General features: G+C 39.3%; 1 protein-coding gene and 1 long non-coding RNA gene across 2 annotated transcripts in view; one reads left to right on the top strand and one right to left on the bottom strand.

The window, feature by feature from the left end:
* LOC122676911 overlaps positions 1-611 on the top strand; it is an 87,065-nt gene extending 86,454 nt beyond the window's left edge. Inside the window, exon 4 of the long non-coding RNA XR_006335659.1 lies at positions 490-611. This is a non-coding gene — a long non-coding RNA (uncharacterized LOC122676911). The remainder of the gene's footprint in view (positions 1-489) is intronic.
* The window catches only part of SLC16A1 (solute carrier family 16 member 1), a 32,571-nt gene extending 8,934 nt beyond the window's left edge, over positions 1-23,637 (bottom strand). The window contains exons 1-3 of the mRNA XM_043876479.1: positions 23,393-23,637; positions 5,693-5,953; positions 605-748 (exon numbers count right to left, since the gene is read on the bottom strand). Coding sequence (XP_043732414.1) covers positions 605-748; positions 5,693-5,909 — 361 coding nt within the window. The 5' untranslated portion in view covers positions 5,910-5,953; positions 23,393-23,637. The remainder of the gene's footprint in view (positions 1-604; positions 749-5,692; positions 5,954-23,392) is intronic.
* Positions 23,638-25,991: the final 2,354 nt, after the last annotated feature.

The following is a 25,991-nucleotide window of genomic DNA, read 5'->3' as shown; positions in this document are numbered from 1 at the left end:
ATAAATATATGCAACTGAATACTACTCAGCCATAAAAAAGAATAAAAAAAAATTTGCTATTTGCAACAACATGGATGGACTTGGAGGGCACTGTGCTGTGAAGTCAGTCAGACAGAATAAGGCAAATACTCTATGTTACCACTTATATGTGGAATCTCAACAATACAAACTAGCAAATATAACAAGAAAAAAGCAGACTCATAGAGAACAACCTGGATGTTGTACCAGATAATTCCTGCTTTATGTTAATACTCTCTGATGCTCCAATAGATGTCTTTTCCCTGGTAAGAGGAAAAGGTAATGAAACAGTAACCAGTGACCACTCTTGAAACAAACTGCAGAACACATTTTATCTACAACCACTGACTATTCTTAGGACAAGAGATACAATGATTTCTTTCAATTCATTCATTTATTCAACAATGTATACCTACTGTATGACAGCAGTTTCTTTAAAAATTTGACTTTCTATTGCTCTTAAATTAACAGCTTGTCAAAATGATAATTTCTATGAGGGACTTTGATTCAAAAGATCTGAAGGACCAATGCAGGTGAATACCAAATAACCAGCAATATATCAATGCTTGAAAATGAATCAACTCACCTCCAACGAATCCAACAGAAAAGTAAAGTTCCTGCACAGTGTTACAGAAGGAAGCAGCAATCAAGCCACTGCCAGACAAGATGCCACCAACAATCATGACTGGACGACTGCCATATTTATTCACCAGGGCACTGCTGATAGGACCTAAAAGATAACCAAAAATTCAGTAGTACACAGGCATTGATCATTGCGTTAAATGACAAGTCCTCCAAAATAAGCAGATACATAAAGGCAATGATAAGAATACTGTTGCCTATAATTATTTCATAATCTTATAGGTATGTGTGCTGGAAAATAAAGATGGTAAAAGAATCATTAACTGTGTACCTTCTCTGACTTGAAACATTGGATGGAATTATACTAAAATATAAGATTCTAGTCTATCCTTAATCTTTCTCTTATAAGGCAGAATAGGCTGAAAACCCCTTGATAACATGTTCATAGGCTTCTTGATTTATCAAGGATATGATCAACACATATTTAGTAAGTTTGCTCTATATTTTTGGACAGGCAGACTGATGAGATAATATGGTTTGTGTCATATTTTTTAAAAACAAGAAAAAGCAAAGGCAAAAATAATTCTTTTTTCCAAGTTCAGTAGTTTTGTGATTAGGACATCTAAATTTAAAACAAAACCGTTCCTAATTACACCTATATATCTCAGGTACTGAACTGAATGGAATGCCTTTCAACCTGGTTCCGTGCTTTTATTTTGTGGCACCAAAACTATGAAAAAATGTTCGTAGGAGATTTAGTCAGATAATGGTCAAAACATCATCAGGTCTAACAATGCAAACAAGATTAAATTTTCTCTGCTAGAGATATGCATACCAAAAAATCAGTTTTTCTTTAACATGAGAGAAGAAACCAAATAAACGTGTAGTGATATAAGGATCACAAAAAGATTTTGTACATTTTATGTATTTTTCAAATACAAAAAAATACAAATGGCCTCTCTACTTGAAACTGTAATTCCCCCTTTTAACTCTTAATTATGAGTCTTATCCAAAGCAAACAATGTTTCAAAAGCTGTTACACAACTTTTAAGTAGACTAACAATATTTGTTGATTACAAACTTGAATGACATTCCACATTCACTGAATTTCATTTATTTATAAGAATACTTACATCCCTACTTCATGGCTCTGGACTTTGGAGATGACAACTTTGTTTACATGACACCTGGTTAATTTTAAGGCAGATGACTGCAAATAAGAAAGGGTCACTGCAAGGGTCATCAGGGAAGGGGACACAAGGAGAAGAACTGATATTTGAACTTGCAATGTCACAAAGCTAGCAAGAACCAAGTTTCGAAACTATCCCGTTTTTTCTCCATTACATATGTGTTTCTGGAACTATGGTTTCAGAGTTACAAAGCAGAAGACATACAAATTCAAATTTTTCTTCCATTAGCACAGTAAATTCTGACATTATTCTGTTTATTCTACCTTAGCTCCCTAGAAGATAGTAAGTCTATTTTTAAAAGCAGAATACACATATTCTGAATATGGTATGTATATACCATATGTATGGGGCTTCCTTGGTGGCTCAGAGGGTAAAGCGTCTGCCTGCAGTGTGGGAGACCCAAGTTCGATCCCTGGGTCGGGAAGATCCCCTGGAGAAAGAAATGGCAACCCACTCCAGTATTCTTGACTGGAGAATCCCACGGATGGAGGAGCCTGGTAGGCTACAGTCCACGGGGTCACAAAGAGTCGGACATGACTGAGCGACCTCACTTTCTTTTCACTGTATCATATGTATATGTGTGTATGTTCAGTCGTGTCTGACTCTGTGCGACCCCATGGACTGTAGCCTGCCAGACTCCTCTGTGGGATTTCCCAGGCAAGAATACTGGAGTGGGTTGTCATTTCCTTCTCCATGAGGATCTTCCCAACCCAGGGATTAAACCCAGTCTCTTGTATCTCCTGCATTGGCAGGCGGATTCTTTACCGCTGTGCCACATAGGAAGCCCTATATATGTATACATACATACAATAAACACGCAAGAAGTAATTAAAGCTTTTGATATCTTAGTATTTCAGAGGACCAATTCTCTTTAAAAGTCTGGGTCAAAAAAAAAAAGTCTGGGTCAAGAGATGGCTGCACGAGAGACTTCAGCCTCAACTAGGGTTGTATCTAAAGAAGTTTTCATCAAACTTCTAAGTCACTTCATGAAAATATTAGGCCACAGCTGGTTTGGAAATAATTTGAATGTACAGTTTGTATATGATGAAAGAATTAAATATTGAAAAAATATCACTAGTCATTAAACAGATTTTTGTATAGTCAGAATTACAGAGCTCCAAAAAGACTGTCCCCTTGCTGACACTGTTAAGTAAAAGTTAATGCTGTAAAGTTCGAAGTATTTTAAGTTAGGAATGTTAAGATGACATTACTGTGGAACTAAAAATATGTAAATTCATACTTTCATGTTAAAAAAGAGAAAAACTAAAAAAAAAAAAAGAAAACAAACCCAGCAACCCAAGAGTAGGTAACTAAGATCCTCTCCTTTAAAAATATAATTTAACAAGAAACAGTATGTATCTGTGAACCAAAGCACACAAAAAAGAAATTAAGAAGAGAAAAGGAAGGAAGGAGGAAGGCAGGCAGGCATGAACCCTAAACCACTCCTATCGCAAAAATGATTAGGGTTGAGGGCGTGGCCCAAATGCACAGGTTAAAGGTTCAGGCAGTTTTAAAAATAATTCTTAAAGGGGCCTACCACCTAGGAGGCAAACAAAACAAAATAACCCATTTGGTAAAAATTATGCCACAAGGCTCTTGATATGCAATTTGTCTTTCCAAGTTATTTTAGGAAGGATGGCCCCAATTAGCTATCATTAAAAATAGAGAATGGTACAGTTTATAGGCCTATTATAACACAAATTCAAAGAAATGTGCTAGTTATCTCTGGGTGAGAACAAAAGAAGAAACTGTTTTCCCAAAAGAAAAGTGTCATGTGCAATCAGCACTACTGACATCACTTACTTCTGATGCAAAATGCAAGCAGCTTTCAAGCTCTTGCTCTCAGAATTACAACAACATGTGAACCTGTCGTTTGTAGTCAGCTTAAAAATACTCTGAACACCTTGAGTACCTCTAGACAATATCTATATCAATTTCTTCAAGCCATCAGAGTCAAAATCTGATTAGAAATTCTAGCAGATGGAGTTCAGAGCCTCCAAAATTAATGGTTCTCAGAAGCTAGAAAATGTCCAAAATCCCTTTTAATTTCTCCGGACTCATGAAAAACAAGCAAGTAATATAATTTAGAACTTCTGGTCTCTTTAAAAGTACTTAATTTTAGGTACTTTCCTGTAGGCCCAGTGGTTAAGACCTCCCCTTCCAGGGGACTGGGAGCAAAGATTCCACATGCCTTCTGGAAAAACAGAAGCAATGCTTTAAGAAATTCAACAGACTTTTAAAAAGGCCTACATAAAAAAAAATCTTAAAAAAACAAAGGCACTTAATCTTATAACAGACAAAACAGGCATGCATTCAAAATTTAAAAGCACAAAGAAACATTCGGCAGAAAAAAAGTAAATCTTCCATCTACATTCCCACTTTCTCTCCCCTTGAGGCAGCCAGCTTACCCTTTTTCTGTGCAATGAGATTTATGCACTGAACTAAATTATGACTTCAAATACTTAATATTTCATGAGTTGTCTACATTATTGTCTCAACAGGGTTACAGACTTTTCAAGGGCTCAAGGATTACAGACTTTTCAAGGAATCAAGATCAGTATGTCCTCTATAACTTAGACCTAGCCTAGTGAGGAATATGTGTGTACAGCTTGGTAAATATAGGTTAAATATATATATATATATATAGGTTGAATCTGCCACCAGTTTAGAAGCCTAAGGCTAAGGTTTTACAAATGAAATATAGAATGTCTCTTTTTTTAAAAATACAGAATATCTTTAAAGGCCTTATATGAAAATAATTTGAGGTACTAGTGAAGTCGCTCAGTCATGTCCAACTCTTTGTGACCCCGTGGACTAATACTACAGTCCGTGGAATTCTCCAGGCCAGAATACTAGAGTGGGTAGCCTTTCCCTTCTCTCCAGGGGATCTTCCCAACCCAGGGATCAAACCCAGGTCTCCCGCATTGCCGGTGGATTTTTTACCAGCTGAGCCACAAGGAAAGCCCAACAATAATTGGAGTGGGTAGCCTAGCCCTTCTCCGATGGATCTTTCGGACCCAGGAATCAACTGGGGTCTCCTGCAGTGCAGGTGGATTCTTTACCAACTGAGCTATCAGGGAAGTTCCTCTGAGGTACTAAATTATTATCATTAAAAAAAAGTGAAAGCTTGGCTACATAATCAACATGTGAACTGTCAATCCCAGTAAATAAATACACTTAACTTTAGAATCTCTGCTAACTAAGCAACTACTTATTTTATTATTATGGGAGGTTTTGACTTTTATATCTTAAAATTGTGGTTTGATGTTCCAAGGCAAACAAGTAACCCCAGTTATTTTAAATGATGCTAAGGTAAGCAAGTTACTCTCCACATTTCCTTCACTCCTTTACAACATGTCCAAGAAAACAGAAGGGTAAAAAATAATAAAACTTAAGCTAAGATGCAGCTGAAATGCTTTAGTACTAATTACATCAAAAGGAACAAAACAAGGAGGGGATTTTTATCCAGTTCTTTAATTCTAACACCATGAAAAGATTTTACCTGAGACTTTGAACTGTGATATTCAAGTTAGCCTGATTTACTTTAATCCTCCCAACATCAATTAAAAAGAATCTTTACATTTATATCAAGAATCTAGCAGAAGCAATAAGCAAAATCAGTTGTGCATATGAAATTTTTCTAAGAGCTTTTAAGTTCAATGATACTGAGCTGGAACAAAACCTAACAATTTCTTATTTCTGTTTTTGGAATACTATAGTGCAACAAGCAAATCAAGAGTTGTCATTGTTAAAAATTAAAAATGTGATTATTTTAAACACAAAGCTTTAAGGAATATCATTTCAAACACCTCGTGAATAAAACATTTTTTAAAAAGTTACCTAAAACAGAGTATCTGATTGCTTAGTGAAAATCAAAACAACAGGCCTTAGTGGGTACTCACCTCCACCATACATGACAGCCAACATGATGGAAGATATCCATGACACTTCACTGGTGGTGGCATTAAATATACTTTCAATTTCTTTGAAGAACACAGTAATAGATTTGGGAAACGCATAAGAGAAGCCGATGGAAATGAAAGCTCCAACTACCACTGCCCACCCCCAGCCTCCATCTGGGGGGGTGTATCCAACTGGACCTCCAACTGCTGGTGGCATTGTAAATGTTGATAAACTCCAAAATGCAGTTCAAATCCAAATACCTAAACAATACAAAATTTAAATGAAATGTCAGCAATAAAGCACTCCCATCTAGTACTCCCAACAGCAAAGCACACTTTACACCTAGCTCTCAAGTAACAGAACTATTTTTCAATACTCTACAAAAGTTTTAGGTTTTAACATAGGCTTTGTAGTTCTTCCCCTTTCTCATGTATTCTTCAATACTTACTTTCTCTTATTAATATGCTGACTTAAAAGTAATAGGAAGTAGGCACCTGACTTACTAGATACGTAGCAATTTGCAAAATACAAGATCATTCTGAACACATAAGAACTGTATTTAATGAGCTGGAAAATAATTTCAAAAAGTTTCCTTTTATCTATCCAATTTCTTTGGTTAAACTCCTAAACAACACACAAGTTGAACTATAAAGTCAAAAGATAGTAGTTTCAAATAAAAGATTATCCCTTTTTCTTGAAGCCACCCAATACTAATATTTAGCAAGGTTTAGACTGTTAGTTTTGGAAAAGATGGGAGTGGGTGTTTGATAGTAGGCTTACCTGTTTTCTCATAAAGGTCTCCTTTAATTTATTTAAAGCCAGCTTCCACCCTATGTTTAACTATCCTACAACAGTTACTATGTGAGTATGTCCGCTTCAAATTATCTTCACTCAGACTGTATTACTACAATAAACACAGGTCATAGATGACAAGCTCACTCTTGGCTGCAGCATTCTTTAGTCTAAAACACAAATCCCTAACTTCACACTGTAGGAGTAGTATATTCGTTATCTCCTAAATACTGTTCTTTCCAATCTATCTGAACACTTCAAGTCTGATTTATGACAATGGATATTGTAGGGATAGGAAGAAGACAGTCCCAAAGGAAGGTTTCTGTAAAGGCAAGGATATAGGTTTCATCACTTCTACAACATTGCACTAAAGGTTCTAAGCCAGCTTGTGCAGGCAAGAGAAAGAAATTACAGGCATAAAGACTAGAAAGGAAGAAGTAAACCCGTCTTCATTCACAGATGAAAAACTGTCTATGTGCGTAATGCTAAGGAATAAACAAAAAAAAAGTATTAGAACTAAAAATGAACTAGATAGATCTCAGGATATAAGACCAATAAATTGAAATCAACACATTAAGCCAATTTTGAGTTTTCCTTTCATCTAATTGGGCTCCCCTTGTGGCTCAGCTGGTAAAGAATCCATGTGCAATGTGGGAGACCTGGGTAGGGAGGGTTGGGACATCACCTGAAGGAAAAGGCTACCCACTTCAGTATTCTGGCCTGGAGAATTCCATGGACTACAGTCCAAGGGGTCGCAAAGAGTCAGACATAACTGAGCGACTTTCACTTCACTTTCTTCATCTGATTATGGGGGGGGGGGGGGGGAAGCACTTGAATTTTTTCAATCAAAGCAGCACTAAAAAGATTAATTTGCCTCAGAATGTTTATACACAGAGACACCCACACACAGACGGTAGAGTCACTTAACACATCAAGCTCTGACTGGAACAGCTAATATGAGCTGGACGTGATTAAACTTTGAGCTTAGTTGCCAGCTATGATTTGTCCCAGTTAGTTATGGCAGTTACAATTTTTAGTCACTAAGACTTGCCTCATCAAGTTAATAATATCTTGTTCCATTGTGTAAAAATTAAAACTTGAAGCTTTAAAAAGATTCATTAGGAAATAAGTATAAGAAATAAGAGTATCCAAATTTTGAAAGAAAGAACACTTCAAAAAACCAGACATGGATTCAACAGTTCTGCCACCACCCAAAAAATGGTTGTCCTTCCTAACTTAAAAATTCTGACAGTACATAATAGAAAGTGTGTAATATCATCGAAACTATTTTCTTTCAAACTGACTAACTTGAGCTATAAACAAAAGGGTTCATTCAAAAAGTAAAATATGTGAGCAGGCCTCCTTGTACAGTATTCAGAACCCCAATGAGAAGAGGGAATGAATGCAAGTCCAGAGGCTAAAAGAGATTAAAGTTTTATATTTTAATCCTTACAGTGCACAGTAGCCTTCCTATTAGCATAGCTATTAGTTTATGACTCTCCAGTAGTTGCCAGATAGCGATAGGAAGATTTTTTTTTTTTAAGTGATAAGATAATAAGAAAGTTCTTCATCAATTGACTTGGAAAGAATAGGAAACAGTAAATAATCCTAACTTTTCTTAGCAATGATGGTGGTGACAAGAACCATGTTCTAGATTATCTTTCTCTCCTTTTCTCATAACTCTCAGAAATTGTGCAAGTAAATATTTGGAAATTCAAAGTTGAGCTTCCTATCCCTCATGCTCTGCCCCTACTCCAGAAGACTTATAAAAGCCCCTGCAAATAGTATTCATTATGTTCTCTACACTTTTTCCATCAACATTTAAAACAAAGCCATTGTCATTTCCTAAAATGACAATGGCCTGGATGTGAACTTAAAAGAGCAGAAAGTACTTAAAACCAATTATCGAAAAGAATTTGTTACTAAATGTAGACCAGTTTTACGTTTCAAATTCATATAGAAACTTTCAAATCCAGAAAGGCTGATTAACTGAAGCTATTGATGTTAAAGTAGCCAATCTACTGCTCTTTTAACTGGCCCCCAGTCCAGCTTCATGGCTTTCAGAACGACTTGCCCCAAGGTAGACTGCAAGATTCAAGGTCTAGGAAACCTCCTTTGCCTTTTCTATTTTGAAATGGAATACAATAAAGAAAATCAAAACAAACTTTTTAAAAACTACAAACAAGCAGAAGGCACCAAAGAAAATGAGACAGGGGGACGGGGACAGGGAATATGCTTTTTTTTTTCCTCCTGCAAGATCTTAGTTCCCTGGCCAGGGATTAAACCCTGGCCAGGGATTAAACCCCGGCCAGGAAAGCACCAAGGCCCACCCACTGGGCTGCCAGAGAATTCCCAGGATACAACTTTTAAAACAAGGTCATGGCTGTTCAGGACAAAAACTGGCTAGAACAGATCAGGCCCAAGATGGTAGAAGTTTCAACTTCATGGACCTTGAGCATCCTTACAGATTCATTGTTACATATTAGCATATGCTACATGAACACACCCACAGGTGCTATGACAGTTCTAAGGTCAACCATAAAAGATCAAAGAGTGGGTGGTGGCCCAATTCCTGAAAATTCCTGCTCCTTCCCCACAAAACAGTGGAATAATCCTCCCCCATAGTGAAATTAGCCAGCCCATAAACACTAACACCCCATCTCCTGGGGCCCGCTCTCACATTCTGATACAGCCCACACTCTATGGGCTGCTCTTGCCTTTTGAGATGGACCACATTCTATCTATGGGGTGTGTATCTCCCAGGGCATCTCACTTTCTGAGATGGCCCATACTTTGTCTATGGAGTGTTTATCTCCTTAATGGGCTTCCCTGATAGCTCAGTTGATAAAGATTTTGCCTGCAATGCGGGAGACCCTGGTTCAACCCCTGGGTTGGGAAGATCCCCTGGAGAAGGGAAAGGCTACCCACTCCAGTATTCTGGCCTGGAAAATTCCATGGACTGTATACTCCATGGGATCGCAAAGTGTCGGACACCACTGAGCAACTTTCACTTCATCTCCTTAAATAAAACTGTTTTCCCACTTAGTTCTGGGGCAGAGCCTCTTGCCTACCCGCTTGTATCCTTCCAAGCATCCTATACTTAAATCTATTTCTTGTCAATTGCTTTGCCTCTTGCTGAATTCCTTCTGCAGAAACATAAAGAACCTGCGTTTCATTAAGTCCTGAGGCCAAGTATGTGGTTTCAGCTGAGAGATTGTGTATTTGTTCAGTTCAATTGCTCAGTTGTGTCAGACTCTGTGATCCCATGGATTGCAGCACGCCAGACCTCCCTGTCCATCACAAACTCCTGCAGTTTACTCAAACTCATGCCCATTGAGTTGGTGATGCCATCCAACCATCTGCGGTCCCCTTCTCCTCCCACCTTCAAATTTTCCCAGCATCAGGGTCTTTTCAAATGAGTTAGCTCTTTGCATCAGGTGGCCAAAGTATTGGAGTGTCAGCTTCAACATCAGTCCTTCCAATGAATATTTAGGACTGATTTTCTTTAGTTTGGACTGGTTGGGTCTCCTTGCAGTCCAAGGGACTCTTGAGAGTCTTCTCCAACACCACAGTTCAAAAGCATCAATTCTTCGCTCAGCTTTCTTTATAGTCCTAAACCAGAGTTTGTGTGTTCCAGTCCCATCTGAGAGATATGTATGGGTTCAAGGTGTGCAGTTTCAAAAGGATAAATACTACTGTAACTGGTTAGGCCAACACTCAGCAGTTTTGAAATGCATGATTTTGACCAAATGGCATATAAAGAACTTTTAAGAATCTCTCTTATCATTCAAGGTAAACCCAACCAACATTATAAGAAATTATACATACATAACAACCTTGAAGAGAAATGAACTATTTCCTAACTAGAATGCTTCAGAATACATGAAAATTGATTCTAAATCTTGCTTTTAGTTTAACACATATTTATAATTCTCCAAAATGTCAACATTCGTTACTATTTATGGGTTTAAAAATTATTTACATGATCAGATCATCCTACGAATCAGGTTTTTTATCTAAAGCAATTTTAAGCAGATATGTTGTTGGAAAAGGAAGTTTAATGGTCAGCTTCCTCAAATGATTGTGTATAGTCTCTGATATGTTACCCAAAGTTGAGAAGTGATGCCTCCTTGAGACCTCCCCTGACTTCCAAAGTGCAGGTTCAAACACTTGCTAATCAAGAAAGGGAGAAAATGAAGAAACCAGGATCAGTCAAAAAACAACAGTTCAGTTCAGTTCAGTTGCTCAGTGTGTCCAGCTCTTTTTCAGCCCCGTGGACTGCAGCATGCCAGCCTTCCCTGTCCATCACCAACTTGCAGAGCTAGCGCAATCTTATGTCCATTGAGTCGCTGATGCCATCCAACCATCTCATCCTTGTCCCCTTCTCCTCCTGCCTTCAATCTTTCCCAGCATCAGGGTCTTTTCCAGTGAGTCAGTTCTTCACAACAAGTGCCCAAAGTATTGGAGTTTCAGCTTAAGCATCAGTCCTTCCAATGAATATTCAGAACTGATTTCCTTTAGGATTGACTAGTTTATCTCCTTGCAGTCCAAGGGACTCTCAAGAGTCTTCTCCACCACAGTTCAAAAGCATCAATTCTTCAGAAACAACAGTGTTTAATATTAATACAGTAGCTCTTTGATATTGCTATAGTGACCCAGTTTTACAAAGGTGAATCTGAATTTTCTTCTATCTTTTAGAAATGAGGATAAAAGCTTTATCAGGATAAAAGCTTTATAAGTAGTACAGAAAACTGATGAAGCTGATCATATTTGCAAATGGTCAAACATGCAAACTAAAGGGAAAGAATATATTTATGTGTGTATATTTATAATATGTAGATACTGACTTCAAAAAGAAAAACATGACGTTCATTAGCTATTACATATACCATTCAAGATGAAAAGTAATCTATAGTAGCAGATTAAATCCTCTTGTCTATAACAATTTCCTGTGTGCCACACTGTAATTATTGCCCATTTCACTCTTGCTACTATCCAAGAATAAACTGTGGTATAACTTTATGAACTATATCATCCCAAAGAACAAGGGTTAGTTTTTATTAATGCAATAAAAAAAGCATACTTTGTTAATAAACATTCTTTCAAAGGCAGGATTTTAGGGTCATTAGATCCCAAGAGGATCAATTGTCAATATGCTAAATCATCAAATTTCATCTGATTGTTATTGCAATTAAGACTTTCAAAATTATGAATCACAGGACTGTATAATCATTTTAAAAAGTTATATTAGGAAAAAACAAACAAACAAACGTTATATTAGGATACACACCACTTTTTTGCCTTCATATAGTAAAATCTGAGTGCCCCCAGTGAAAAGCAGTAAACAAGACAGGCATGTCCCTGCCATTGTAGAGATTAGATACCAGGGAAGAACGAAAATAAACAGGTAAACAAATTAAGGAAACTAAATAAATATGTTCTAAGTATACATAAAACTTTACAATGGTTGGAGGTTGGGAAGGGGAGATAACATCCTCTTTCCACGTCCTTGTTGTTTGACTTGTTCCAATGAACATACATTGCTTTATAATAAAGAAAACACAAAGCAGCAAAGTTTTAAAAAATGACAAAGTTATATGTGCTTATTACAGAAAAACTTTAAGATATACATGTGACTAGTGAGTAAAGTGAAGTTGCTCAGTCGTGTCCGACTCTTTGCGACCCCATGGACTGTAGCCTACCAGGCTCCTCCCTCCATGGGATTCTCCAGGCAAGAATACTGGCCATTTCCTTCTCAAGGGGATCTTCCCGACTCAGGGATGGAACCCGGGTCTCCTGCATTGCAGGCAGACGCTTTAACTGTGACTAGAAACATTAAATATACCTGCCATTCTATCATCCTCATGTAGTTAAAAGTGAAAGTTGCTCAGTCGTGTCCTACTCTTTGCGACCCCATGGAGTATACAGTCCATGGAATTCTCCAGGCCAGAATACTGGAGTGGGTAGCCTTTCCCTTCTCCAGGGGATCTTCCCAACCCAGGGATCAAACTCAGATCTCCCGCATTGCAGGCAGATTCTTTACCAGCTGAGCCACCAGGGAAGCCCTGGTGTAAGCCCTCGTGTAAGTTAGTTACATTTAATGTAAATTCTCTTAAACTTCTTTCTAGGATAGTTATGCATAAGGATAAAAAATAAGCATTGGATTGTATTTCATGCTTTATAGCCTGCTTTTCCTGTTCAATATCTGAAGCATTTTTTGATATGTGCCTAGTTCTGTCACTTTTTTTGACTGCATCATGCATCATGCAAGGTCTTAGTTCCCTGATCAGAGGTTGAACCCATACTCCTGCAGTGGAAGCATGAAGTCCTAACCACTGGGCTGCCAGGGAATTCCCTGTAACATTTTTTAAAAATAGTGTTACTCTATTCTGTGGATGTACCTTACTTTAAAAAAAAAAAATCACCTATTGTTGAACACATATAGATTGTTATATGGAATTTCTACAAAATTCAAAGGTTTTTAATTCATATTGTAAAAAATAAAAGAGGCTGTTTTTCAATCTTTCATTGTATTTTCTGGCAAAAGCATTTCAAACTAAGAATCACACTAATATTTAGAACTCTGAGAACAGTATGTCAAAAATGGTAAAGTTTACTTTAGACAGACAATAACATTTTTTTCTACATTAAAAAAGAAGCTAATGCTCCAATATAAAAGTCTGTGGATTAATTTAGGGCTGAGCATGAACTAAAATCTTTGGGTAAAGGTGGAGATCTACTCAAAGTAGCAGCAAATTCATTTTTTTTAAAATATTTATTTATTTATTTTTGGCTGTGCCCTGTGTCTTCAGATGCTTGCAGGCTTTCTTTCTCTAGGTGCAAGCACTCTCCAGTTGCGGAGTGAGGGTTCGAGGGCTTCTCATTTCAGTGGCTTCTCTTGTTGCAGTTCATGGGCTCTGGAGTATGGCACACAGGCTGAGCTGCCCCACGCCATGTGGGATCTTCCTGGATCAGGAATTAAACTTGTGTCCCCTGCACTGGCAGGCAAATTCTTAACCAATGGACTACCAGGGAAGTCCGACAAATTCATTTATTACTTTTCACTGCAAATTCCTAACTTGCAGGGCACTACACCACCTCAGTAGAAAATAGCAGCATAATTACCTAAACAAAAAACCATGAGATCACCTTCATTTAATACTCTAACACTGGGGCTTACGCATGGGGATAGGAGGCAAATGAGGATGTCCAAAGATTAGAAAGTGACTTCTCTGGGGGAATACTCTGGCAGGCCAGTAGTTAGGATGCTGCACTTTCACTGCTGTGGCCCAGGGTTCAATCCCTGGTCAAGGAACTAAGATCCCACAAGCAGAGTGGGATAAATAAACAGTTATTTGCTGATTAAAAAACAAAAAAGAACTCATGGATATTTCAAAGCTTTAAGTTAGTAAAATCAATTCTTTATTAAGACATAATTAAAATTGATATTCACAAGAGGCACCAATGCTTTAGTATACCTTAAAGATCAATTCAGGAGCAAAAGCAAAGAAAGGAGCATAACTGTGTTCCAAATCCACATACTGATGTGACAGAAGCATTTAGAAATTTACAAAAATGAAATTACTTTTCATTAACAATACCATAATTATAAGTTTATTTAATGCTAAAATTCTATTTCAGTCTACTAATATCATTACTGTTTTTCTGAATATACCTTGCCATGTGAAATTAGTGGCCTCTATGACATCTTAACTCAATGCTTCTTGGCTAGCATGCTGAAAAAAACTAAGAGAATAATTCCCATATTTGTTTCTTTCTTTGTAAGTAACTATTTCCCTCATTAGCTTAGGTGTGTGCTTTTATAGATCTTGAATTAAAGACAGAAGCTATTGTTTCAACTTTTAAAAAAGCTAAGGAACTCCCTGGCAGTCCCGTGGTTAGGATTCCATGCTTTCAGTGCCAGGGGACAGGGTTTGAATCCTAGTGAGAGAACGAAGCTGGGTGCAAAGCAAAACAAACAAAAACAAAACAAAACAAAACAAAACCACCAACTAATCCCTCCGCTATGACCAAATGATGTTAGGATTCAAAGAACATGACTTTCCCAGTTTTTGATAGTGGGGGAAAAATATGAAATAAAGAATCCTCCAGTGATGTTATGCTTTCTGGAACGTTATGCTGTGTTAAGAAACACAGGCAGAAAAGGTATTTTGTTTCAGCACATAGAGCTCACCTGATCAGTCTCACTTTCTGAGTTATTACTACAGCAGATTTTGTCTTCTTTAATGCTTCATTTTCACTTGATTCCAGCAGACTAAGAAAGTTGGAGGCTGTGTCCTCCAAAAGCAGGTTTTGCTTGGCAGAATTTCAGGCTATTTTTCGGAATACCTTTATGTGTTGTTTTCTACAGCACTACAAATGTATATTCAACAAATCAATATCTAAGTGGGCCATTTCAGTTTATTATTATATGACCTACCTTGTTCCAAAATCTAAAGAAGAAATATAGTGGACTGAGTTAAAATTATAAATAGACATATTGTCAAAACAGTGTCATTTATGTTACACTTTGAATATAAATGAATATTTGAATACAATTAATGGTATTTCTGTTAGACTCTACTTCACTACCAGTATTCTGAAGCTTAATGGGGAGAATTACAAATTATTAACAGATAAGCAACAAAGAAAGCTTTTCCTTTTCTTGCAAAAGGCTGAGTTGAACTTTTCACTCACAGTGATAATTAACACTATACTTAGTTTCACATTAAAAAAAAAAGTTTTGAAACCTAGAAGCAACAAAGTGATATGCTGACATTTCATTTCATGGCTTTATTTTCACCCTAGAAGTTTCAAGCCATATTTTAAAATATGTATTTCTTCATCTTTTAGTAAGTTATTACATATTTGTTTAGTAAATATCCTTTGAATTGAGTCTGAACATTACTGTGCTACCTTTAACCCTCATTATCTCAAAGAACCAAATTTAGTTGTTTTTTTTTTCAAATTTAGTTTTCTTACTTGTCTTACTAGTACAAACTACATAAGAGTATTAAAACTGAGTACTCTTTGGCATTAAGAGCATTATCCACCATTCTCAAATGTTTGTTTGCAAAGCTTTTTAAGACTAGACACTAAAGATGTATCAAAAAACTCAGCATTATTACCTCAAAATATACTATAATTAAACTTAAATAGCCTTTTTAATTGCTGACAATATAAATTTATGTTCTAAGATAATAATCGGTTCCTTTATTAGAAATACATAATTTTCAAGTGAATTTTTTTTTTCAAGTGAATGTTTTATTTTCCTAGAAATAGGTAATTGTTAAGCCATTTCTCTGCCCTCTGCTACATCAAGTAGTTCTCTAGGAGATGGAGACAGTAATTTTAAACATATGGTTCCCGAATACAAGTGAAAATTATTGTCTCAATTTATGAAAGTCATTTTATTTTCCCTTAGCATACTGTTGTTTAGTCGAGTTGTTTAAGTCATGTCTGACTCTTTGCGACCCCCATGGACTGCAGCATGACATCCTCCATCCTTGATCTCAAGGAGTATGATCAATCTCATGTCCATTGAGTCAGTGATGCCATCCAGTCATCTATCTCATCCTTTGTCATCCCCTTCTCTTCTTGCCCTCAATCTTTCCCAGCATCAGGGTCTTTTCCATGTGTCCATGGCTCCTCACATCAGGTGCCAAAGTTTTGGAGCTTCAGCACCAATTGGAATTCATATTCCAATGAATATTCAGGACTGATTTCTTCTAGATTGACTAGCTTGATCTCCTTGCAGTCCAAGGGACTCTCAAGAGTCTTCTCCAGCACAACAATTCAAAAGCATCAATTCTTTGGCACTCAGCCTTCTTTATGGTCTGACTCTTACATCTGTACATGACTACTGGAAAAACCATAGCTTTGACTATATGGACCTCTGTGGGCAGTGATGTCTCTGCTTTTTGATAAGCTGTCTAGGTTGGTCAGAGCTTTTCTTCCAAGAAGCAAGCATTTCATAGCTGCAGTCCCCCTTTGTTTCCTCTCATTTGTGAGGTCAGGATTTAGGGTTTAGTCCACAGAAGTCAATGGCCAAAAAATTTACTTAACTGTGACATCATGAGTTGTATGTCGTATTGCATCACGGGTTCTGGCTAACTTCATTCTCACATCAGAAGTACAGGAGTTAGGAGCAGGAGTTCTTAGCTTTTTTGGTGCCACAGATTCCTTTAGCAGTTTGATAAAAACTATGAAGCCCTTATCAAAATGTTTTTGAATGTATACAAAGGTATTACTGTCAAAACACTTAAAACTGGATATAATAATGTGCTTTTTAAACTAATAAATTATATAAAACCTGGTAGTAAGTCTAATAACCACAGTAATAAATTTAAACAATTTCAAGAGAGCTGCGACCAGTGTATCATGATATGAAGATACGTGATTTCTATTGATGACAAAGTCAAAGGGACTGCCAATACTACTATATTCTGCCTACATTCATATGTGCTAAGTCACTTCAGTCGTGTCTGACACTCTGCCACCTTATGGACCGTAGCTTGCCAGGCTCTTCTGTCCATGGAATTCTCCAGGCAAGAATACTGGAGTGGGTTGCCATGCCCTCCTCCAGGGGATCTTTCTGACCAAGGGATCAAACCCACATCTCTTACATCACCTGCACTGGCAGGCAGGTTCTTTACCACTAGAGCCACATGGGAAGTGTACATTCAGTTAAAATAAATACTAAATTTTACATAGAGGTCAATGAAAAGTTTTTCCCCAACCAAGTTCATAGCCTCCTTGAATTCCATCCAACATGGAGTATCAACCTGCATCTCTCAGGTTAAAACCTGATTGGGGGATAGAAGAGAAAGTTAATAAAATAAAAGCTTTGGTTTTCAAAAGCTCAATAAGGCAATTTACAAAAGCTCTGTTATTATCCAGAACAACACACTAAAACAGTGTCATCGGGTCTTCATTCATTCAATAATCTACACAAGATTTATATAAGAAGAGCAAAATCTGAGGGAAGAAATATTTTTCAATGAATGATCAAATATGAAGCTTACACAGCCTGTATATTTTGAGGAAGCCTTTATATGAAGCCTTTATATATAGCCTATATATAGCCTTTATATGAAGGCTAAATCACTGTAATCAAATCAGATTCACTGTTATGAGTAGTTAGTGTAGACAACCAGAGGGGCTAGATCCCACTGTTTCTGCATAAATGGTCAGTAGCACTCGTCAGTGACTCAGCCCATGCAACCAATAATACTGTTGTGGATGTGAACTCATGTAGTTATTGTGCACAATGTACCTCAGAAGAGAAACCACCATTTCAATAAGATTGTAACTGCTCTTTTAATCACTTCTCTGCAAGACACCACAGCTCACAAGTCATCTATTCTAGTCTTTCTGCCATAAATCCATTATGAAATGGATCCTACAACCAAAAAGAAAGAGGGGAAGCAGAAGGGGAAGAGGGAGGAGGAGGAGGAGAAGAAATTAGAGAGGAAAAAAGAATGGAGAAAATTTTTTCAGGGCAAATTAAAAGATGAATAACATACAACTTAAAAGGTTATGGTACTAATCTAATAATGACAGCAGCCTAAACTAGGGGTGGGGTGGGATGGGGAAAAGTGAACATAAGAGATAACCAAGGGAAGAAGGGGTTAGCACTTAAGTACATTTGGTAGGGAAGGAGCCCACTAGAGAAGTACTAAAATGACTCAGATTTTAAGCCTGGCTACCTGGAGTAATCAATCCCTGTCCTCAAGGAATTTAAAACCTGTAATCTGGTTACAGCTAGAGGTTTAGATTTGGTAGTAAGTGATTCTACCAGAAATTCCTTCAACCTATGGTAACAGATAAGCTCTGCAAGAAAGAACAAAGACCAAAAGAATCCCTGCCAATTTAAGAAAAGAAATTCTAAATGTTCCAAATACTAAAAGCCATTTGAAACATTAACTACAAATGCTAAAAAACATTCTAATAAAGTATGTACTGGCTTTCAAAGAGAATGTACCTCGGTACATTTAAATACATTTCTCCAAAAAGATAGTGTTGCAATCTATATGGTATAATATGATATGATAGGATATTGTGCTTCCCTCATAGCTCAGTTGGTAAAGAATCTGCCTGCCAATGCAGGAGACCTGGCAAGTCCTGGGTCGGGAAGATCCCCTGGAGAAGGAAATGGCAACCCACTCCAGTACTCTTGCCTGGAAAATCCCATGGATGGAGGAGCCTAGTAGGCTACAGTCCATGGGGCCGCAAAGAGTCAGACATGACTAAGCGACTTCACTCTCACTCATGATATTATATTAAGCACATAAATTTTTAACCTGCCCTTCCTATTCAAACTAACTCTTTTTTGTAGAGGTATTCTAGCTACTCAATTAAGAAGGAGGGACTTCCCTGTGGTCCAGTGGTTAAGAATCTACCTAGCAATGCAGGGGACATGGACTTGATCCCTGGTCAGAGAACAAAGATCCTACATACCTCAGAGCAACTAAGCCTGCATGCCACAACTAGAAAACCCAAGTGCCGCAACTAAGACTCAACACAGCCAAATAAATATATTTTTTTTTAATTAAGAAGGAATGTTAGAATTAAACTCCCATTTGCAAACCACCAATGAAATAACAGAATTAGGCCATCAAGATAGCAGTATGAGGGACAATCAAACATCATATGCCCCCCAATGGAAATACACACCATCACCTATGAATTGTATTTGCCCTTTCCACCGCACCATACCTCTTTTCAGAAATCAAACCTCAACCTAGCTACCAGTTTACAGAAAATACAACAGAACATGTTAAACTAGGACATGTTAAATCTATACCAGTGGGGCACATTGAACAAAATCCAGAATGAGGGAAACTGCAGAAAAAATAACATGGTACCTTCAACAAACAACTTAAGAGGAAAATAAGAAAAAAGGGAAGACATACCAACCAAAACTAATGTGTGACTTTATGTGGATCTCAAATCAAACTGATCAATTATTTTGAAACAGTTTAGGAAAATTTGAATACTGCTTGGATATTTGGTGATATCATCTTGCTATTTTTTTAAGGAAGAGTTACTTTAAAATTTTTTAAATTTATTTTTGGGTGTGCTGAGTCTTTGATGCTTCACGGTTTTCTCTAGTTGTGGCAAGCTGAGGCTACTGTCTAGTTGTGGTGCTCGGGCTTCTCATTGTGGTGGCTTCTCTTGTTGCAGAGCACCTGGTCTAGAGCCTAACTGCTTCAGTAGTTGCAGCTCCCAGACTCTAGAGCACAGGCTCAATAGTTGTGGTACAAGGACTTAATTGCTCTGCGTCATGTGGGATCTTCCCACATCAGGGATCAAACCTGTGTCTCCTGCATTGGCAGGCAGATTCTTTATCACGGAGCCACCAGGGAAGCCCAAGAGTTATATATTCCAGGGATATACTGAAGTATTTACAGGTGAAATACCTGTATCTGTTTGCTTCACAATAATCTAATGGGGGCAAAGAGAAGTAGGTAGGAGTACAGAGGAAACATTAATGGCTGTTTGAAACTTCAACTGGGTTTTGAAAGTTGCCACAATAAATTGTATAGAAGGAGAAAAAATCACTATCAATAACTGCAAAAAGACATTTCCAATCTTTACAAGCTGAACAGCCTGGGCTAGTCACATAACCTCTTAATGTCCACACTGGGTAGATGGAGAAAAAAAAACAAACTCATATTTGCTCAAACTAGAAACCTGGGAAACATTTTTAACTTCTCTGGCTTTCCCAGTCTCCCACATATGGTCTATCATTGAATCCTGTCGGTTTCCCTCTCTCTTCCATCTTCCCCCTACTGTCCATCTTGTCTATCAATGTGATCTCACAAAATTCCAGAAGCCTCCAACCTGTTCTCCACTTTGTAATCAGAGTGGTACTTCTAAAATTCAGTCTGATCATGCCATTCCCAGCCCCATTTATAACCATTAAACTTCATTCATTTAGCTTCAAGAGCACTTCCTTAAATCTTTTTACTTAGTCCCTTCTCTACTCCTTAAAATGACTAATTAAGGCCTTTCATTATCTGATACTGCCCATCTCTCCAACTCCCATCTTTCTGTGTTCTCTGCGCTCTATTTTTATGCTTTAGCAAAACTCTTTTAAGTTTTTCTAATGTACCCTGTATTCTGACTGCAGCTTCAGTACTCAGATCTGGAATGCTCTTTTACTGTCTGGCTTTAGCTAACTCCTATTCATCCTTCAAGTCTCAAGTTAAATAGCATTTCCTCGGAGAGGCCTACCTTTCTTCTATACTAAGCTGGGAGTCGTTTCACACCTACATAATACAGTATTTGTTCCCACAGGAACCTCTACTTCCTCTATTACAGACTCAATAGTTGTTTATAAAGAGTACATGTTCTCGTATTTATAATATATATTATGCTTTCCAGTTAGACTATAAACTCCAGGAATGATAGGGCTAGAACTTATTTCCTAAACAGGGATCAAACCTGGGCCTCCTGTATTGGGAGTACGGAGTCTTTTTTTTTTTTTTTACTTTTACTTATTTGGTTGCACCAGGTCTTAGTTGTGGCATGATAACTCGTAGTTGCAGTATGTGGGATCTAGTTCCCTGACCAGGGATTGATTGAACTGGGGCCCCCTGCATTGGGAGCATGGAGTCTTAACCACTAGACCACCAGGTAAGTTCCAGGGCTAGAATTTGTTCTTGCTGAATCCTAGTGGCTGGTGAAGTGAAGTCACTCAGTCGTGTCCGACTCTTTCTGACTCCATGGACTGTAGCCCACCTCTGAGCCACCAGGGACCAATAACAAATCAGGTCCCATCTTCCTAATCCTTTTTTCTAACAAAATGCAACAGGCCATGTAGACATCTGCAGGGACCGAAATCCTTCACAGGAAGGCATATTATGAAGTGGATGGAAAACACAGTGAGAACGAAAGTATAAGTTGGGAAGTTACTAATTACTCAAAATAACTTTTTTGGCATAAGATAATTCATATCTAGGGCTTCCCTGGTAGCTCAGATGGTAAAGAATCTACCTGAAATACTGAAGACTGGGGTTCAATCCCGGAGTCGAGAAGGTCCCCTGGAGAAGAAAATCAGTATTCTTGCCTAGAAAATTCCATGGACAGAGAAGCCTGGTGGGCTACAGTCCATGGGGTCGCAAAGAGACGCGACTGAGTGACTCTCTCTCTCTCTCACAGACACACACATTTCATACCTATATTTATAATTTTTAGAGAAAGCTCAGGAGTGCTGAGCTCATTAAATGGGAGTCAAAAGTTACATAATTCTCACCTAACCATTGAAGTTTTCAGAACTAAGATGAGAAGTCACTTAACCTCTCTTACAGTTTCCTAATCTATAAAATAAGGAAAACTGACTAGCTTTCTGGAGTTATATGAATTAATATTTAAAATGTCAAAAGATATGTAAACTATTTAAACACTGATCAGTTGGTTCATCCTATGGAAACATGATTCTCTTTCCTTTTTAATCTGTTTAGGTATGTTATAGCCTATTATGTTAAGCTTACAACTAAACCTGTAAACCTATTCAGCTGTAAAAATCTCCCCAGACCATTAACTTGCATTTTTAACAAGGGTTACTGCAGTCCAATGAAAGAACAGCATCCAATCCCTGAATTAATTACTAAAGTTCAACTTTTGTTTAAATAATACCCAATACATGTTTTAAGAGCTAGATGTCTTAAAATATATATTTTCTCTATGGCAACCTGAAGGCAAAATTGTACCCTAAGGCATAAAAATCGGACTTATGGGTATTTTTAGCGCCTAACTAAAAAACTACACTAAAATACATATTCTCTGCCTCACCTCACTGGGCTGGTAGCAGCCATCAAAATTGCTTATTAATGGCTAATTCCTACTTACACTCTAAAAAACTCACAATTCAGACTTCACCATATCATATTCCCCTAGTGACTATACCCACATTTGTTTTATCAGGACACTTAAATGTCCACATTTTATTTCAAAACCAGAATAATTTTTGGAAAAACATGTCTCAAAACTAGTTATGACAGAGCAGATGCCAAGTATAGCACACTAGGAATCTGACTCAAGTAGCACTTTTTTGGCGGTTAAGATTAATTACAAACTAATTTTGGCAACGGCTTGTCGCATTTGAGTCATGACAAATGAAATGTTAAAACGCACGTGGGGAGAAAGTATGTATCTGGAACAAAAAGCGAGCATCATACCAAGTGTAATGCTATGCTTCAGACTCCTCTCCTCAGGGCCGCCTTAAAGTCCCAGAGTGAGGGCGCTGCGGCGGACGTTCCGCAGCCACAGGTTGAATGACAAAGAGTTCCCGTCAGTACCACTCCGGGAGTCTGCCAGTTGCAATGTTCCCTCAGCAAAGTCCACTCAAACCCTGCAGTCACGTCTTGGCTACGGGGACTGCAGCTCCCTCGAGCCACTGCCGCAAGTCACCAGGTGGGACAAGGATTGGCTGGCCGAGGTTAGGGCGGGCGTGCCACGAGTCCAAAATAACTCCCGCCCGGAATCCCTACCCTCGGAGAACGGGGCCAGCAGCTTGAAGGCACCACGTGAGTCAACCTCACGTCGTCCCTTTTCCAGATCAAAAGCATCTCTTGAAGAGCCTAATTAAGACTAGAGGGGAAGCGACTTTCCCAAGGTCACCGGCACCACGACCCAACTCCTCGGTCAGGCCGGTGGCCCGCACCTGACAACGGGGCCGCAGCGCTGCTGAGAGAGGCGCTGTCCCCAGCGCCTCAAGGTCTCCTTCAGCAACGCTGCGCTCCGAGGCCACGTGGCTGCTGCGGTCCTAAGCCCCAGCCCGGCCGTCCCCCCTCCCTCGGAGACCAAGCCCTCCACTCCCCCACGGCTCCCTCCAAACACGCGGAGGAGCAAGGGCACCGCGGGTTCTCCGCCAAGCACGCAACCGGCCGTTACCAACTAACCGTTATGCGCGGCTCGCGGCGCCTAGCGTGAGCGTGACGCGGCGGCGCGGCTGGAGTTTTCGCTGGGCCCACGGTCCAGGTCGCGTCCTTCGCCGGCTGCCTAGTTCGCTCGTCCGGGCACCCACGCGCCCGGCTAGTCACGTAGCAGCTCGCCAGCACTTTGTCGGGCCGGGCCCGCGAGGCTGCCTTATAACCCGGGGCCGGAGCATGCGCACAGGGGGTGGAGTTGGCCCTCACGGCCACCGCCCCCTCCCCCCTACACTTACACCCGAACCGCGACTCGCGCCTCCACAGCTCTCAGGCGCGCGCCCGCTCACTGGCTTTCTCTCGCTCGCGCGCGCTGGCGCCCCCCTTCCCGCCACGTGACCCGCGGCCCGGCGAGACCCGCGCGCCGCGCCCCCGCTATGCGGCAGGGACCTTATCGCCGCGCTCCTCTGCGGAGTCTCCCCTTCGGCCCGCCGTCGGAGGACCTCGGGGTGACCTACTCGCATCTGGGACACCAGCGTCGATCTCACCCTTAGTCTCTGGCGGAGAAAAGGGGAAAACCGCCAAGGATGGATTGGGCGTCCTGCCTGGGGCCTGACTCAGGTGTGGGGGGCGATGGTGCGCGGAGAAGCCGGGAGCTGACTGGAAGTGAGGGATTGGGCGGGGTTTGAATGGATGCGGGTGTCTCTCGGTCCCGGGAAGAGGCTGAAAGCCGGCAGTTTAGAGCGCGGGCTGCGGCCTCGCTGCTTGAGTTCAGTGACCTCGGGGAAGTCACTCAAATCCTCAGGTCCTGCTTCCTGCTCTCTGAAATGGCAACAGTAATACAGGCAACCTCATAAGGGCTTTTGGTGATTTTGATGAGAGAATTTATGAAACTTTTTTACATTTGATGAATGGTGGGTATGAACACAGAAGTCGGGAGAAAGCTGGTCAGACGGTGGCGACACTGGTCCCACGAAAGGATCTGTGTGTCGGAAATACGAAGAAATGAGACTGCAGAGAGGCCAAATTTTTATGGACGCTGAGGGTTTGGGACAAAATATAATTATAGCTAACGGTTCTGAAGGGCCGATTATATACTTAGCAGTTCACCTGAACTATCCTCAGGACCCTATAATGTTGAAGTGATCAAATTGAATAAACATGGAGTGCCTCTGATGTCCGAGACTTTTGAGAAGTACCAGAAATGTATGGGTCAAGATACCTGACTTAGAGATTTTGGGGGGAGGTCGAGTCAGATGGAGGTAAACCAACATTGACCAGCACTGGAAGCCTGCCCTCCTCTCCTCCGCTCACCCCTCCTTATTTAATTCTCTTTAATATCCTCAGTGGTTCAGCTTTTTGTTTTGCAAATGAAGAACCTAGATTGTAATGGAATGGGTCCTGAGGGATAAGATTCTGAAAGTTTCCAAGTAGTTCTCCCTCTCACCCACTCCGCCTCTGTTTCATGCAAGAAAAAGTTTTCAGTAACAATTCAACACGTTAGAAAACAGCATGGAATCTACAGCCAAGTGCTACTTATGAGCAATAATTGCTCTTTACCTTTGATAAATACAAAGGAAGGCTCTTCAGGTCCTTCAGTTGGTCAGGACTTCAGCAGCACTTCAGGACTGTGACTATAAGCAGCATTCAGGGTAGATGGTAGGAGAGTTAGGAAAACAAACTAGGATGGTTCAGATATGAACGGTCAGGACCTGAACAGTGGAATGTAGGAGGAGCATAGTGTGGTAGATTCGCAATATGGACCCAGGATCAGATCCTGAATTCCAGCTTGAATACTTGGCCCTTCCTACATCTTTGTCCTTGGGTAAATCATTTTCCCCCTGCTCTGAGCCTCATTCATTCTCTGCTTTGTAAAACAAGGACAGTACCTTCCTCATAAGGTTGTTATAATAATAAAACTAATATTTACTTTAGTGTCTGGCATATAGTAAGAACTAAACAAATGTGTAACTAGGGGAAACTGTGAAATTGAATGCTAAAGATTAACCCTAAAGGTTCCTCACTTGGTCCTAACAATGTAGTCACAGAATGACTTAGTGATGTATTGTACTTTTGTGTTCCTTTTCTTGAAGATGTCCGCCAAAAATATATATACCACAAGCCCCATAAAATCTGGATCTGCCCCTAGTAGGCTATTTTTTTTTTCCTAGTAGGCTTTCTAATGTTGTGAAAAGAACATAGGCTTTGGACTCAAAAGACTTGTTCCCTGAACTTATCCCTGTTACTTTGGGCAATTAATTCACTGACCTATTCTGGGCCTGTTTTTTTAACCAGATAATTTGAAGATAGTATCCATCAGTCTGAATTGTTGTGACAGTCAGGTAAGATAGTATTTGCAAAAATGATTGGTGAAACTTGGAAAGTGCCCTAGAAATGTTAATTTTTTCACAAAGTTTATAAGAGGCAAAGATAAAAAGCAACTCCATTGACATATATACACTACCATGTGTAAAACAGATAGTTAGTGGGAAGTTGATACATAACACAGCAAGCTCAGCTTGGTGCTGTGATGACCTAGAGGTGCAGGATGGGAGAAGGAGATATGTATACTTATAACTGACTCACATTGTTGTACAGCAGAAACTAACACAACAGTGTAAAGCAATTATTC

Source organism: Cervus elaphus, chromosome 20 (genome assembly GCF_910594005.1).
Source record: "Cervus elaphus chromosome 20, mCerEla1.1, whole genome shotgun sequence".
NCBI lineage: Eukaryota > Metazoa > Chordata > Mammalia > Artiodactyla > Cervidae > Cervus > Cervus elaphus.
This window is presented reverse-complemented; position numbering and strand designations above follow the sequence as displayed.